This window comes from Hemiscyllium ocellatum, chromosome 7 (genome assembly GCF_020745735.1).
Source record: "Hemiscyllium ocellatum isolate sHemOce1 chromosome 7, sHemOce1.pat.X.cur, whole genome shotgun sequence".
In the NCBI taxonomy this organism is placed as follows: domain Eukaryota; kingdom Metazoa; phylum Chordata; class Chondrichthyes; order Orectolobiformes; family Hemiscylliidae; genus Hemiscyllium; species Hemiscyllium ocellatum.
The window spans coordinates 61,972,534-61,990,565 of record NC_083407.1 but is presented as its reverse complement, the minus strand read 5'-3'; the positions used below and the strand labels follow the sequence as shown (position 1 = coordinate 61,990,565).

Sequence of the window (18,032 nt, the reverse complement as noted above, 5' to 3'; positions counted from 1 at the left end):
AGGGTCAGTTCAGTACAGACAGGGTCAGTACAGTACAGACAGGGGAAGGGCTTATGCCCGAAATGTCGAATTTCCTATTCCTTGGATGCTGCCTGACGTGCTGCGCTTTTCCAGCAACACATTTTCAGCTCTGATCTCCAGCATCTGCAGTCCTCACTTTCTCCTCAGTTCAGCACAGGCAGGGTCAGGATCAGTTCAGTACAGACAGGGTCAGTTCAGTATAGAGACAGTCAGTTCAGTACAGACAGGGTCAGTACAGTACAGACAGGGTCAGGATCAGTTCAGTACAGAGAGGGTCAGTTCAGTACTGACAGTAAAAAATGAGGTCTGCAGATGCTGGAGATCACAGCTGAAAATGTGTTGCTGGTCAAAGCACAGCAGGCCAGGCAGCATCTCAGGAATAGAGAATTCGACGTTTCGAGCATAAGCCCTTCATCAGGAATGAGAGAGAGTAGCCAAGCAGGCTAAGATAAAAGGTAGGGAGGAAGGACTTGGGGGAGGGGCGATGGAGGTGTTGGTTGGAATGTAGTTCGGGAGTTCAGTATAGAGACAGTCAGTTCAGTACAGACAGGGTCAGTACAGTACAGAGAGAGTCAGGATCAGTTCACTACAGACAGGGCAAGTTCAGTACAGACAGGGTCAGGGTCAGTTCAGTACAGACAGGGTCAGTTCAGTAAAGATAGGGTCAGTACAGTACAGAGAGGGTCAGGGTCAGTTCAGTACAGACAGGGTCAGTATAGTACAGACAGGATCAGGATCAGTACAGTACAGACAGGGTCAGTTCAGTACAGAGAGGGTCAGTACAGGACAAACAGGATCAGGATCAGTTCAGTACAGACAGGGTCGGTTCAGTACAGTGAGGGTCAGGGTCAGTTCAGTACAGACAGGATCAGGATCAGTACAGACAGGAACAGTACAGGCAGTGTCAGTACAGACAGGGACAGCCTGGGTAAGTTGAGGGTCAGGCCCCGGTTCCTGACGTGTCGGCCCTTTCCCAGAATGCTGTCTTTGCCACGTATTGAGCCGGAGCGGATCCGGATCTTCGTGTGAAAACTTCGCCTCCTGAGTCCGGCTGGTAATGGGGGGCTCTCAGAGTGTGGAAATACCCGGCGGAGGCAGCGAGGGATACCATGTTCTCCGAGTATGTAACCTGTTTGCTGAGTGCCGGTGCGGCTCCTGTTGCGCTGACCGAACGGAAAGCCCCTTACCGCCCTGAGTCCGTAGGCAAAGCCGGGGATTGGGACGAGGCCTACTCCTGCGGCCAGCGTGGTTCAGTAACCTCCCAGCTAAAGATGGATTCACTCACAATGGCAGGGAGGGTGTCTCTATCAGAGCCTTTAGCTGTTGAATTAAAAAGGTCTGAATTATTATAGCGCCGTCTGCGAGCTGTCTCAGGACACCCTTGTTGTGGCCCGTAGTTAGAGCCTCAACCTTTCCCCTCCCCAGTACAGAATAACGTCGGTGAGACCTTCCTTAAACACAAGTAGCAATCCTAATGTGTTCAGCATTTTGAAAATTAACTCAGCTTTCTGCAATTAAACTGTTTTATTATTATTATTATTATTTGTGGACCTCACCCTCAGAGTGGACATGAATATTTTGGGTGTGAGTCTGTTGTTGGTCTATGGATTCTCATCTCTTGCCATGAAACAAAAACAAATTTTGCATCTGCAGAGAAAGTACAGGCAGTTTCTTTGAATTAATTGTCCAAATCTTGGTATAACAAGATACTTTAATGTATTTCATAAACTATTGACAAATTAATTTGGCTGTGTTTATTTTTGCTTAAAAAATTCACATCAATAAGTTTTGGAATGTGGCTGTGCTGAATTTGTTTTGTTGTAATGATATCTCGACCGTGTATACGTTGAACTTGTATACAAGGCAACTGCAGGGCCTTACAAATTACCTCATTAACCTGCCTGGAATTTCGGGTTTGTAGCTCATTCATCTTGCTGGTTTTAGTGCTATCCATGCACTCTGTATTACATTACACCACATTGCACCCTCTTCCCTTTATTGGCCTACACCAATGTTTCTGTGTTTAGGTTGAAAATCTGTAATGTACAATGTTCAGTTCAAATATCAAATAAGTTTAAAAATAATTGGATCATAGTTGTACTTATCTAGTTATTAGTTTTATTGATTATATATTTTTTCGCGCTTAAGTTTATCCTGCAGTGTGATTAATTGCAAATTTGTGATGAAATATTTGACACGACTCTTTTCAGGAGTTTAGGAGGAAGTCAAAATGGTGGACTTCAAAGAGAGTAGTCTCTCATTTTATTCACAGTGCCATACACTAGCAAGAGTAGAAGAAGGTAGCAAAGCTCAATGTATGGCTTGAAAAATGGTGATTGAGGGAGGCTTTGGGTTCTGGAGATGTTGGGACCTGTTTTGGGAAGAAAGCATCTGTTGAAAAGGGATGGGTTGCATATCAACATGGTCTGAGAGCATGGTCCTTTTTGAGAGATTCATGAGTGCATTTCTGAAAGCTTTGGGGAAACTAAATTTGTGGATTTTGTTGTGGAGAGAGCACCAGCTTTTAGATGTAGTAAAGATGAATAAAGTTTGTAAATTTATACTACTAGGCAGAAAGGAATGGATCCATTTAGTAGGGAAAGAATTAAGAAAAGTGCAGAGGACTGGAGAAAGTTGTGGAGACTAATTAATTCCTGTGTATAAATAGTATGTAAATATATGATGTGGTAAAAATTGATTTGTACAGGTGTAGATTGTCATTTGGAAATAAATTACCTGGCCCAAAGGAGGGCATGCCTGACCATTATTTCTTGATACAAAAGGTTCATGAAAAATAGGAACACGGAAATGGAAGTAGTATTCACAATGACGCTGCAGAGGGATCAGAGAAATAATCTATTTGGTCAGAGCTTAGAAACAAAATATCGTACAGTCACATTACTTGGTATAGTCTTAGGCAGAAGTGGGTACTGCAGAAGCTGGAGATTAGAGTCAAGATTAGAGTGGTGGCGGAAAAACACAGCAGGTTAGGCAGCATCTGAGGAACAGGAAAATCGATGTTTGGCCAAAAGCCCTTCAGATGCTGCCTGACCTGCTGTGCTTTTCCAGCACCACTCTAATCTTGGTTTAGTCTTAGTGGGAAAGTTGGAGGAGGAACACAATTGCAGGTATTGTAAGAATTATAAAGTGGTTATAATGGGAAACTTTATTTGTCCAGATGTAGTTTTGAATAATAAGGGGCAGAGAGGGGCAAAAATTCAAGAAAACTTTGTACTGGAAATAAAATACTGTAGAATGAGAAAGAAGGCACTGATAATTCTGGTTCTTGGAAAAGAGGTCGAGCATAAGTAGCAAAGCAGTGATCATTTTATCTTGGGGCTTAAGTTTTCACGAAAGGAGTACCAGGAGTAATCCAGAGTGAGAATAATTTATGGAGAGAAAAGCTAACATCAGTGGGTTTAGAGTAGATCTGGCCCAGATCAACTGGAGTGACCGGTTGATAGGCAAAACTGTGTTTGAAAATGGACTGCTTTGAGAGAAAAGTGAGTTTGGTGCAAATTTTATTCCCATGAAAGGGCAATGCAGGGCAAACAAATCCATGATTTGGAGATGCCAGTGTTGGACTGGGGTATACAAAGTTAAAAACCACACAACACCAGGTTATAGTCCAGCAAGTTTAATTGGAACCACACTAGCTTTCGGAGCGAAGCACAGTATGCTTCCAATTAAACCTGTTGGACTATAAACTGATGTTGTGTGATTTTTAACTTCAAACAAATCCAGAGATCCTGGATGATAAAAATAATAGAAATTTACAATTAAGAAGATAATGCCTGCTTATGATAGCTGTTAGGTGCACAAAGCAACCGAGAACAAGGCTGAATATAAAAGATTCAGGGAAGAATTGAGAAAAACAACTAAGCAAATGATAGAGAATGGCAGCTAACAAAATATGGAATCCAAAAATCATCTTTTAGTTGAAAGATAAACCATAAAGTGGGCAGTAGAAAGATGGCTGAAGCTGAAAAGCAGATGGATCCAAAAGCCAGGTTTACACAAAGGATGTTGCTAAAACATTAAATGAATATTTTCCATTTTTATTTTCTAAGGAGTAGGATGCTGTACAGGTTACAGTGAAAAATGGGATTATTCAGAGACATGATTGGTTTGAATTTGAGGAAATTAGGATAGACTATATGTGCTTATTCCTGATGAAGGGCTTTTGCCTGAAACGTCGATTTCGCTGCACTTTGGATGCTGCCTGAACTGCTGTGCTCTTCCAGCACCACTAATCCAGAATGTGGTTTCCAGCATCTGCAGTCATTGTTTTTACCTCTATATGTACTTAAAGTTAATAAGGAAACAGCACCGAATGGGGCACATCTAGGGATACTGATGCAAGTGAGAATGAAAATTGAGGAGAAACTTGCCATTCTTTTTGAATCTTTAGATTTGGGAATGATACCAGGGGTCTGGAGAGCTACAGTTATTACTGTTGTTCAAAAAAAGCATACAAAGGTAAGCTTGGCAAATAGAATCAGTCACTTTAACCGTGCTGGTGGTGAAACATCTAGAAACAATAGATTGAGACAAATTTAATAATCACTTGGGTAACTGCAAGACAATTAAAGGAAGCTATCATGACTAGAGGGAAAATCTTTTAGACTATCTTGCAGTTTTTTGATGAGATAATGGAAGTTTGCTAAGGGTTGTTCTGTTGATGTAGTGTATATAGACTTCCAGATGCACAACAGACTTGTTGTGGACAAACTTGTACTCTGTGGAATAAAAGGGACAGTTGTAACATAGATACAGAATTGGCTGAATAACAGGAAACAGAGTGTAACATTTAAAATAATATTTTTCAGACAAGAGGAAGGTTTATGTGGAGACTCCCCAAAGGTGCTATTGGAATCTTTATCCTTCCTGGTCAATGTTCTCTCTAATTTCTTTCCTGGCTGCATGGGCCTCCGAGGCCGATACCAGTTGCCATTCAAAGAATGTCAGAGCTTAAAAGGAATGTTGTTCCTGAGATACATATGACCGAAGCTTTGGTACACAGAGCACAATTTCAAAAATTACTGATTGTACGAAGCTTGGAAGCATTGTGAACTGAGAAGAGGATAATGTTAAACTTCAAAGGAATGTAGACCAATCGGTTGAATAGATAACCAAGTGACAGATGAAATTTATTGCAGAGAAGTGCGAGATGATCTATAAGGTGTGAATACAGAAGTAAACAGATGATTGCTTCTATATCATCTCAACACCTACAAACGGAGCTGCATTAGAACATTAATTCAATGAGCCACCACACACTGCAGTACCAAGGAACTATGAAGAGCAGAAGAAAACCACTTATACAGCGTATTCAAAAAGAACAGGTATCCAATGAACACAGTCTGCCAATTTCCCAGCAACAAACCCAAACAAGCAGTCAAAATGCATCCAGAAACCCTAGCTACTCTTCCCCTACATCAAAGACATCTTGGAAATGACTGGCAAACTACTCAGACTTCTTGGCATCATGGTAGCTCACAAACCCCCAACACACTAAAACTGCAGCTAATGAACTTGAAAGACCGTATACAGACAACAAGCAAAACGAACGCCATTTACAAAATACCTTGCAAGAACACTACATTGGACAACCAGGCAGAAAACTAGCCACCAGGATACATGAGTATCAACTAGCCACAAAAAGATTCGCTATCACTAGTATCCTTACATATAGATGAGGAAGGACACCACTTTGCCTGGGTCAACACATCCATCTTAGGACATGCCAAACAGAGACATGCACAAGAATTCCTAGAAGCATGGCATTCTAACCGGAACTCTATGAACAAGCACACCAATTGGGATCCCATCCATCCATCAACCTCTGAGGGGAAAAAAAAATGGGAAATGACATCACCAACACAGGGAATGGCATTACCACAGGAAGTGGCATCACCAGCCCAAGGAAATCTAAACACATAAATAGAAAGCCGGCCACAACACTGGTGGCTCTCTGATGACGACTAGTATGGTGAAGAAATGTCTGAAATAAAACTTTCCAGCTGAGCGAGCAAACTTACATCCAGAACCTCAACCTGAGCTACAAACCTCCTAACTTGCTAACTTTTTCTGGTGCGTCTCTAAAAGTTGGTAAGAGTCTTTATTGACATACTGAATTTCTGCATCCTCATAAGGAAGTAGAGTCAGTGTTGTGCTTTCTTGACGTGGGTGGACCAGGACAGATTATTGGTGATTGTCAGTCCTAAGAACTCTGCTGTCGGCCCATCTTCACCTCAGATCCATTGATATTGATGGGGCATGTCTTTCACTTTGCTTCCTGAAGTCATTAACCAGCTCTTTTGTTTTGCTGATGTTGAGGGAGAGGTTGATATCTTTACACCATGCCATCAAGCACTCTGACAAAACAGAATACAGATAAGAGACATTGTTTAAGATCTGGCCTACAATGGTGGTATTGTCAGTGAATTTATAGATGAGGTTAGGGTGACATTTGGCTATACAGGTATAATGGGCTGAGTAAATAGCCTTGCAGGGTGTCGGTGTTGAGTATTATTGTGGAAAGGATGATGTTGTCTATTCTCTCTGATTGCAGTCTATGGGTCAGGAATCTAGATGTAAATGTGCATAAGGCATTGAAAGTCTCTATTCCTGAGATGCTGCCTAACCTGCTGTGCTTTGACCAGCAACACATTTGCAGTTGAAAGTGGCAGGACAGGCTGAGAGAACATTTAAGAAAGCAATTAGCATCTCTATCAATAGGACCATAAAGTATAAAAGCAAAGAAGTTATGTTAAACCTGTATCAAACATCGGTGTAGCCTCAACTGGAACATTGCTTCCATTTCTGAATGCTATACTTGTGAAGAGATTTGAAGGCATTTGTAGAGTGTAGAAAATATTCACAAGATTGGCCCTAGGCATGTTAATGTCATGGCCACCAATTGTGAAGTGAAAGGGGAGCCTTCAAGTTGTTCTTGGCTTTGAAACTTAATCAGTTCTGAAACTTTTTTATTTAAATTATAATTCATACTATTAAGACCCTATTTAAAATAAAACTCGAATCTTTTAGTAAAAATGTATTGTTGAGTTTGAGGAATAGTTTCCAAGAAGAATGAAGAGGGCTCCATCTACCTGTGCTCAGCCTTGCTGGGAATGAATGCTAGACTGTAAAAATGTTCAGTTTTAAGAGCATTGACATCCTTCACAGCAATGAGCACAAAACATTTTACTTTTGAAAAATACAAGGAAAAGCTCGTGCAGTAATCTGTCATGAGGATTTTGTATGACACCTTTTGACTGAAGTTAGTGATTTGTTACGAGATATAATGGCCAAAAATGATGACTATTGGATTGAGAAAATCAAGCTGGCTGAATGAACATCTGATTTCTGCTGAAATGTATACCTTTGTTGGTACAGAGGTATGTTAACATTGATAGCAGTGGTTAAGTCTGCAAATGTGTTGCTGGTCAAAGCACAGCAGGTTAGGCAGCATCTCAGGAATAGAGAATTCGACGTTTCGAGCATAAGCCCTTTAAGTGTTGTTTTTTGGCAATTTAAGCTTGAGCCTAATCAATAGCATTGCACAAATTTCTCGTGCTTGGGTTTTACTTTAAGGTACATCTAATCAATTTTGTTTTAGTAGCCTGTTACCCTTCTTTAATCTCTAATTTTGAAGAAATAGCACTTGTCATAGAGTTTACAAAGGTTGTGGCGATTGCCATGGATATCATAATGTAAAAAAAATCACTAGCCTGATTTGTAAGCTGTCTTCATTCCTGATGGATTACTCTTATCATGTTCACTTTTTCTGGAATCAGATACCAATCTTTTATTTAGTACTAGATTTATTTACAGAATGCAGTATTACAAATGTCTGACTTCTCACCAAACCAGGACCCAGTGGCCCATAAATCTATCTTCTTCTGTGCTCAAGTACTTAATCAATGTACATTCTTAGCCTTTATAAGACAATTAATGACCATTAATAGATTCCTTTTTTTTAAACTTGAAATTTTATAACACGAACTATTCAAAGTAAGTTTTCCATATTCTGTGCATCTCATTTTAATACAAGGTGTTCCTCTTCTGGGACCTCCACTAGATTATTGGTGCCAGCATTTCTTAGTCTAGAAATCCAGTAATGTTGGACAAAAGTCGTGCGTTAACTTATTTTATTTAGAGATTTCCTTTCTATCATTTTTAACACTAGAAAGCTCAGTTGTTAACCTTTTATCAGTTTATGTATTTTGTTGAGTGATGCAATCCCACAGGGAACAATTATCTGTATAACATTCAATGGCAAATTATTTTCAGACCATGCCTTGTTTTGAATTTCATTAAAATATTTGTTAAATAGAACCTCCATCCTATATTCTACTGGTGCCAGTGTTTCCAGTGCTTAGTTCCTTAAAATCAGTTCTTTTTCTTAGCTTCCCAGGCCAAATGACATTTTTAAATTTCATCCACCAAGAATATTATAAAATAAGCTATACCCTGATAGACATCCAGAAGGTGAGAAACGTCACTGCGAACAACTAATCTGATGTCCTCTGGGTCCCCAAATGCTGAAAGTTTGTCTATATTTTTCGCTGTATTTAATCGTTTCAATGTTTTCCCTCAAAACATTGTGTTTTATCTTGTTTCACAACTGTACTTGATTCCTATAGATCAAACTGGCAAATGGACCTTTTGGGTGAGGTTGTCAATTCAACGGTCCAACCAAAATTCTTAACTGCTCTGTTGCTTCTCTAAATAGAAGATTGTCTTTCTATGACAACATAATGTATCAGCAGGCAAATAATACTTTCTCAATAAAATTATTGATGCAAGCTTATTTCAGACCTATTGTATTGAAATCTGCATCTGAAGATTTTAAAATTTGTTTTCTAATCCTAAACTCTCCTTTAATCTTATAAATAAATTATAAAAAATGAATTATAACAAAATTCATAGAAATTATCAACGTTTTTCCCTTTTGTGATACCAGCAGAAGTTGGTTGGATCTGTTTTCAATTGAGTACAAGGCAGTCCTTGAATTAATCTCAAAGTACTGGAGAAACTCAGCAGATCTGATGACTCTGTTTCTCTCTCCACAGATGCTAACGTTTCAACTCCAATGACTCTTCTTTGGAACTTTCGTTTTTATTGGAGAAATGCGTACCTTTTGAAACTGTAAATCATTCATGAATACTCATGTATCTCTCTGTAAATATTTTGGGCTTTATTTTACATTGCTATCCTTTTTAGGCTGTAAGATATGGAGAGTGCAGTTAAATTTGAGTAATAAGACAATTACGATTATAGACTGAATTGACAGAGCGAATCAAAAGTAGGAGTCTGGTACCAGAAAAATACAGCAGGTCAGGCAGCATCCTGAGGCTCATTCCTGATGAAGGCCTTATGCCCAAAGTGTCGATTCTCCTGCTCCTCGGATGCTTCCTGACCTGCTGTGCTTTTCCAGCAACACACTCTCGACTCTAATACTCGAGCATTCGCAGTCCTCACTTTCTCCAGAGCTAATTAAAAACCTTATTCACCTTGACTAGCCAAAAATAACTGTGCAGGTATCTTTCACAAGTTTCACAGAATTTAAGTTTATCACAATAAATACAGAATAACAATACTTGAGTTAGTTTGGTACATCAACTTGTGATTTCTGGCTGACTGGGCATATGTTTTTTATTTTATGACTAAAATTCTCCTGTCTTTCTGCATGCCAGTTCAGCAAAGATAATGGCTTATCAGCCGTCACTCCTGAGTGGAATCAGAGGCATTTCAAGTAATGGCTTAAGAAGGTTTAACAACTCGTAATCAATCGTGGATTGACTGGACAGTGTATGCCCACTTCCTGATTGGTTTTTTTAAGGGTGAGGGTCATCTACTCTATATCACTTTCTTTGTCTTCTGACTGGTTCCCTCAGATATCAGTCATTTATGGGAACATCCTGAATATAAGAGGTATGGTTAGTAAGTTTGCAGATGACACCCAAAATTGGCGGTGGTGTGGATAGTGAAGAAGGTTATGTTGAGAGTACAGCGGGACCTTGTTCAGATGGGCCAGGGGGCCAAGGAGTGGCAGGTGGAATTCGGTTTAGATAATTGTGAGGTGTTGCATTTTGGTAAGGAAAACCAGGGCAGGGCTTATACACTAAGCTCCTCAGGAGTGTTGCTGAGCAAAGTGACCATGGAATTCAGGTTAATAGTTCCTTTAAAGTAGAGTCGCAGGTAGACAGGGTAGTGAAGAAGCTGTTTGATACCCTTGCCTTTATTGGTCAGTGCACTGAGTATAGGAGTTGGGATGTCATTTTGTGGTTCTACAGGACATTAGACCACTTTTGGAATACTGTGAGTGATTCTCATCTCCCTGCTACAGGAACGATTTTGTTTCAAGAAAGAGATAGAGCTCTTAAGGATAGTGGAATCAAGGGTTATGGGGATAAGGCAGGAACAGGATACTGATTGAGGATAATCAGCCATGATCATAATGAATGGTGGTGCTGGCTCGAAGGGCAGAATGGCCTACTTCTGCACCTATTGTCTATTGTGAAAAACGTAAGGGCTCTGAAGAGATTTGCAAGGATGTTGCTGTGATTGGAGGGTTTGAGTAGTAGGGAAGAGACTGAATAGGTTGGGGCTATTTTCCCCAGAGTGTCAGAGGCTGAGGGGTGACCGTACAGGGATTTATAAAATCATGAGGGATGTGGACAGGGTGAATAGCCAAGGTCTTATTTTCCCAGGTGAGGGCATATGTTTAACGGGAGAAGAGCATGATATATAAGGGGCAGCTTTTACACGCAGTGGGTGTGCGTGTATGAAATGAACTGTCAGAGGAGGTGATGCAGGCTGGTGGTACTATAACATGCAAAAGGCACCTGGCTGGGTAAATGCGTAGGAATGGTTTACAGTGATAGGGGCCAAATGCTGGTAGATGAGACTAGATTAATTTAAGATATCTGTTTGGCATGGTCGAGTTGGACCAAAGGGTTGTACGTCTCTATGATTGTATGACTCCCTGTAGCTTTTCCCTGTTAGTGGATTCTGTAAAGTTTTTAAGTTAAGGAGGCACTACCAAGGTACAGTGATCATCTAAATATTATGGAGAATTCTAGTGCCTGTCTGCTTGTGACTTCAGTGACTACCAAGTTAATTAAAAACAGCAAAAGATATACAAGTTGCTCCAACATAAAGATTTGTGCAGAGTATGTAGCAAAATCAATGCGTTGAGACTACCTGTACATTAAAACTGAAGCTATATGCTAATACTTTCAATCATTACATGTATACATTCAAAATTACTACATAACTAATTGCAGAAGTGAATTCCAAAGTTTGTTTTATAAAAATTATATTAGCCATTTCTCATTTAAAACAATTGTTAGTTAATTCTTTTCAGACATAATTCTACTATAAAACTAAAAAAAACTGTTCCACATCAAAGTTCTTTACAGTTTACAGCAAGATGTTTTTTAAAAGAAAAGTTTTTTTCCCAGCTTGGTATTTGTTAGCCTGTGCCATAAAATTAAACCTCCAGCATTCCCTCGGCTTAACACACTGATGTGTGTTCACAGAACAAATTACACCAGTGTCTTACGTTGACAATAATTAAATGGTACAGCATTTCCCAGCAATTTCTATTTTTGTTTGTTTCAGTTCTCCAACATCTGCAGTTAACTCCCCATTTGCTAACCAAAGGCATAACCAAACAATAAATAATTATTGAAAGTAATCTGGCAAGGTGGTTTTAAAAATACATCACTTTTTTATTTTTAAAAACATTCTGTTCTCGTTATGCACTGTTTGCATTGATCAATCTATGTTCCTACAAAGATTGACAAAACAGTGTTCAAGATTATTTTTCTTGCCCTATGGGAATCTTCTTGTATCTTGATGGCCAAGTTCCTTCAAAGCTCTTGAGGTACTAGTTTTATTTTAGTTTTGTATTTCCCATCAGAAGGATGGTTTCATGCATAGCCAACCTTATCATCTGGATGAAATATTACCTGACTTTTCAAAATAGACTCACAGTTCCCTGCAACTATCTCATGCTTTTCATTTTGTCTCTTTATTAATTGATGACAGCCATCAAAATTTCATAATCTGAACAGCCTCAACTACTAGCAGCTTTTCTAGGTTGTTCTTGTTCTGTTGCTCAATGAAGTCAAGCTGTGATCTGTTGTTGTCCCATGTCTTGTGAGCTAATATTACAGGATCACATCCTCCTTTGGTGAAAAGTTCTGTCGCCACTATATGAATGTTTCCTAGCCCAAGAGTCTCCCCCGATCCACAATGAGAGCTTTTGCTATATTTTCTTCCTTTCTGCTATTTTACCTCAGTTTGCTTGTCCATGATCTTGCCACTTGCCCAATATCTTTAACGTTTAGTTGATATTTGAGCATACTAGTAACTTTCCCTGCTCTCTCTCCATTGGTTATCACCTTTCATTCACTTGGTCCTTCTGATTTACAAGTCACTGAAGTCCTTTGGGTTCAACAATCCTGGAGTGAGTATCACTATCATACCTTCTCGTCACTATTCAACACATATCTTGTTTGTCATAGCAGTTAAGCATGTGAGTATAGAAAGTTCGGGAAATGTGCCATTTTGTAACTTATTGGGTACTAAAGTTTGTAAGAAATCCCTATCAATTGAGATGAGAGGACCATAATATTTCAACAACTGTATTGTTTGAGATCATAATACCGTGAGCTTTAAGATACTCATGGATCAGGATAACAGCAGTCCTCGGGTGAAGGTGTTAAATTGGGGGAAGGCGAACTACAACAATATTGGGAGGGGTGGAGAATTTTCATTAGGCGCAGGTGTTTGAGGGTAAATCCACATTGGATGTGGGAGTTGATAAGTGTTCATGTGTGGCACGTTCCTGTGAGAATGAAGGATAGATATGGCAAATTATGTGAACCTTAGGTGACCAGTAATGTTAGGACTTTGACCAAAAAGAAAAAGAAAGCATACACCAGGTCTTGGAGGATGAGAACTGGCAAAGCCCTTGAAGTATATAAGGAAAGTAGGAAAGAACTTAAACAGGGAATTAGAAGAGCTAAGAGGAGTCATGAAAAATCATAAGCTTAAAAGATTAATGAGAATCCAAGGGGGTAGCCAAGGAAAGGGTTGGCCCACTCAAGGACAAAGAGGGGAGACCATGTGAGGCAGACAAGGTATATGAGATCCTAACTGAATACGTTATGTCAGTATTCACCAAAGAGAAGGAATTGGTGGAGGATGATCTTGGGGAAGGGATGTCAGATGTCTAAACCAAGTTACTATTTAAAAGGAAGAAGTATTATGTGTCTTAAAAAGTATTAAGGTAGATAAGTCCCCAGGTCCTGATGAGATCTATCCCAGAATATTGAAGGAGACAAGAGAACAAATTGCTGAAGCATTGATAGGCATCTTTGTATTCTTTTTGGCCAGAGGTGAGGTCCCAGAGGACTGGAGAATAGCCAATGTTGTCCCATTGTTTAAGAAGGGTAGCAGAGATCATCCAGGAAATTACAGGCCTATGACCTTCATGCTGTTGGTAGGGAAATTATTGGAAAAGATTCTCAGACACAAGAACTACTCATTTAGAAGCAAATGGACTTATTAGTGATTGACAACATGGTTTTATGCGGGGGAGGTCGTGCCTCACTAACTTGAAGTTTTTTGAGGAGGTGACAACAATGATTGATCAGGGAAGAGCAATTGATGTTGTCTGCATGGACTACAGTAAAGCCTTGTCAAGGTCCCTCATGGCAGACTGGTACAAAAGGTGAAGTCACATGGTATCAACTGTGACCTGGCAAAATGGATATAGAGCTGGCTTAGTCATAGGAGACAGAGGGTAGTGGTGGAATGATGCTTTTTGGAATGGAGGATTGTAACTAGTGGGGTTCCACAGGGATCAGTGCTGGGACCTCTGCTGTTCATGATCTGCATAAATAATTCGGAGGACAATATGGCTGGTCTAATTAGTAAATTTGCAGATGATACAAAAGTTAGTGGAGTTGCTGATAGTGAGGAGGATAGTTAGAGGATACAGCAGGGTATGGAGGTATGTTGGAGGCATGGGCATAAAAATAGCAGATGGAGTTTAAACCAGAGGTGATGCTTTTTGGAATGTCAGGTACAGGTGGAAATTATACAGTGAATGGCAGAACCTTTAGGATTATTGATATGCAGAGTGAGCTGGCTGTGCACTTCCACAGATTACTGAAAGTGGCAGTGCAGGTAGATAACATAGTAAAGAAAAAGGCCTGTGGCATGCTTCCCTCATTGGAAGGGACATTGAATATAAAGATAGGCAAGTAATGCTGCAACTTTATAGAATTTTAGTCAGATCACACATGGAATATTGTGTACAGTTTTGGTCACCACATTAAGAGAACGATATGAATGCTTTGCAGAGGGTGCAGAAAAGGTTTACTAGGATGTTGCCTGGTTTGGGGGTGGGGGGCGGAGTTAGCTATGAAGGAAGGTTGAATAAACTCAGTTTGTTTTTACTGGAACGCAGGAGGTTGAGGGGCGATCTGATAGACGTTTATAAGATTGAATGGTAGGGATAGAGTGGAAATAATGAGGCTTTTTCCCAGAGTGGAGGGATCAATTACTTGAGGACACAGGTTCAAGGTGCAGGGTTGGAAAAAGTTCAGAGATTTGTTAGGCAAGGTTTTCACACAAAGGGTGATAAGTGCCTGGAACGTGCTGCCAGATGAGGTGATAGAAGCAGACACAATAGCAGCATTCAAAAACACCTGGATGAATACATGAATAGAAAGGGAATAGAGGGATAGGATTCTGTAAATGAAGACGGTTTTAGTATGGAAGGGCAAAATATGTCGATGCAGGCTTGGAGGACCGAAGGGTCTGTTCCTATGCTGTATTGTATTTCGTTCTTCTTTGTTGTTCTTATTCTTTTAACTACTGTCTTACTATCACAACCTATAACCTTATCTAGACCTTTTCACTGTTTATAGCAATTTTTATAGTATGCTAAATTTCCTGAATTGAAGATTATCTTGGAAGGTCTTATGAATTACATGGAGCTCACTGGACTTTCTGAAACTTTTTAGCCTGATGATGCCCTTCTGCCAGGCAGTAGTGACACCTATCGCCATCCCAACTACCTTTGCCCCAGCCTCACCCCACCTCCCCTATTTATTTCTGAGCACCCTCACCCCTCCCTAGTCCTGATGAAGGGTTAAGCCCGAATCATAACTCTCTGAATCCTCAAATGCTGCTTGACTTGCTGTACTTTTTCCAACGCCACACTTTATCGACTTTGATTAGAAGTTTTGTAAAGGATATGCAAGAATGCCTTGACTGGTTAAACTGCAGATTTATTGACCTGCCAAAAACAGTTGCCTTATTATGTATCAAATTCAGTTCATTTGAGCTTTTTTCCATTGAAAGGGTACTCAGCAGCAAGGCTCCCTTATTCAATACTACTTCACTAATAATGAAGTAGCTTATGTCACCATTCTTTTCACTGACTTCTGTGTGTTGTTATTCCCAAACCTGAAGGAAGTGAAACCTGATCTACCTTCAGTCATCACTACTGAGTGAATCTAAATGGTATTTTGATCAAGCTGTTCCACTCCATCACTATCTCAAATAGCACTATTGAATGAATCTGTGACTAATGCATTCATTTCTTGATCAAACTTCTTGTGACTAGTAAACTTTTCTCAGAATAATCACTATCATTTTCACCTTTCAAATTGTTTCTTATGTTGCTTTGAAATCTTTGCTATTCATCTTGGTATATTTCATTGCAAGGAATTGGTTAGCTCAGTTGGCTGGATAGGTAGTTTGTGATGCAGGATGACATCAACAGTGTAAGTTAATTTCCAATACCATTTGAGGTCACACTCTCTCTTCATTTGAGGCATGGTGACCTTCAGGCTAAATTCATCACAAATCATCTTTCTATTTTGGAGAGCAGCCCTCTGGTCCTCTGGGACTGTGGTGACGACTACCACTAGTTCATTGTATAATGATATTTTGATTCATACTTGAAGCGCCACTAACAGTTCCCCAGGCATTTCTGGGATTCATTCATTTATTATTGCTGCTCAAATCACATTGTCTGCCAGATTGCTATAAATGCCTTTATTCCATTCTTTCCATCTGCAACTCTTGTGTAATATTGACACCTGTGCCCTGCATATGAAATATTCATGATCATTGTGTCCTTCATCCTTTGCTCCATTGCAGAATGTCCCACTTGAACCAAAGACACTGGAGAAGAATGATTCACCAGGAATTTTCTAAAGAAGTGGCCATATCATCTAAATGGGTATCTTTTCCTGAAAAGCCTTGCCAGTTAAACCAGGAGCCAATCCATACATGGCATTTTAGTACAATCCAGCAATTTAAGTGTGAGCATTGAGTAAGGAATTTGGAAAATGAATTTTTGCTCATTTATGCATCTGTTAAAGTCTATTTTGCATTCTTCCATGGAAAGACTGTGCCTTTGAAATTCATTTGTCTGACTATGTCCCTTGTTGGCTTCTAATAGATCATCTTTGTAAACTGCACTGATGAAATTTAAGAAAATCCAAATCTTGCTCAGTGTCCAACTGATAGACATCCAGCTCTCAACGTACAACATATTTGGAGTTTCTGATTTTGATTTTGTTAGTATAACAACAATGTTGATTACTAACTACAACAGACAAGGCAAAACCAAACTTTATAGTCATATCATTGGGAAGCTGTTTGCAAAGTGAATTCATTTTAACTTCATCCCAGAATAGATGAAAACATTGAGGCAGGTTTTTGAGATAAAAGCCCTGATATCTTTTAAAGTTCATTTTCATACAGTAAGTTGGAGCTACCATTTCTGTAATTGTCGCTATTTTGTCCTAGTTCATTGTCGTTCTAGCTTGAAAGCTAGAAGTTTGGAATGCAGTTCTGGTCCAAGTTTGCAGGTTAAACAATTCAGAAACATCAGTTGGCTTTGCATTACATGAATAGAGGAATTTCCAGACTGAAATTTGAAATCATTGTAATCATTTGAAATCTGCTACCATAAATAGATAAGCACTGTTTAATTTATATTTCCAAAAATAGAAGTATAAATAATTATAAAATAATTGGCATTCAATCTCACCTGTCCAAGGATTGGAAGAGCATAGGAGGGTTTGCTACTGTAAAGATTGATCTTTTTTCTCCCCCCCCCCCCCCCCCCCCCCCCCCCGGACTTGCAAAGGAAGCACCAAAAATGTAACATGGAGATGCAGATGTGGTAATGCTCTCAATTATCTTTCCATGACTTAATAGTGACGTTTAAAATTGCTTTTCAGCAAATTGTGTGTGTGTGTGTGTGTGCGCGCCAAATTCACAACTCCTCTTGAGCCAAAGGCAAGAATATTTTGCCTTGTGTGTTTTTTCTGCAAGGAAGGAATAACTTTTTACTTGAAAAAAAATGGTCAGTGAGGAACAAATTAAATTCTTCTTGACTTGCTTGTCAATGTCTGTATTCACCTGGATCTCAGGGTTCAAGAAATTTGGGTATGTATTGATATCTCTGGGTCAAGTAATGATCTTGCAGTGGGGAAGAAATTAACATCTTGGCATTCATTATATTCTTGGACTTTGTTTTCATCATTTGAGTACTATTGTTTCAGGATTATGAATTTCACTCTTCAGTGTTCTTTATTTATTTATTTATAGTTATGAACTTGCAGTTAAGAGGGACCAGTGACTGGTCTACTAATGTTGTGTTTGAATTTCACCATGGTTTGTGAAATTTGATCTGCTGTTCCTTTATTTGTCTTGTGGATTTCAAACTTTGACTTTGATCTTTATATGCTTTTTAGTTGTCCACATCAGTGAATACAAGGAGCTTCATAGCACTATTTAAAATTTTAAAAATATTACTTTATCTTCTCCTTTCAGGTTCAAGAAAATTCCCCTGGTCACAGGGCTGGCTTGGAGCCTTTCTTTGATTTTGTTGTTTCTATTGGGGATGCTAGATTGGTAAGCAGTTTATTTTCTTATGGAATGAGCCATAATTTTTATCTTTTTGT

At 39.4% G+C, this 18,032-nt stretch overlaps 1 protein-coding gene across 2 annotated transcripts in view; it reads left to right on the top strand.

Annotated features, from left to right (window-relative positions):
* Window positions 1–699: 699 nt before the first annotated feature.
* Window positions 700–18,032, top strand: part of gorasp2 (golgi reassembly stacking protein 2) — a 40,459-nt gene continuing 23,126 nt past the window's right edge. The window contains exons 1-3 of one of the 2 annotated variants that reach the window (XM_060827268.1): window positions 1,059–1,141; window positions 16,216–16,379; window positions 17,902–17,982. Coding sequence is in view for 1 of the 2 variants with exons in the window: in XM_060827267.1 (XP_060683250.1) it covers window positions 1,079–1,141; window positions 17,902–17,982 (144 nt within the window). In the remaining variant the exon portion in view is untranslated. Of the gene's footprint in view, window positions 1,142–16,215; window positions 16,380–17,901; window positions 17,983–18,032 lie in introns of both variants that reach the window. The other variant, XM_060827267.1, reaches the window with a different exon arrangement.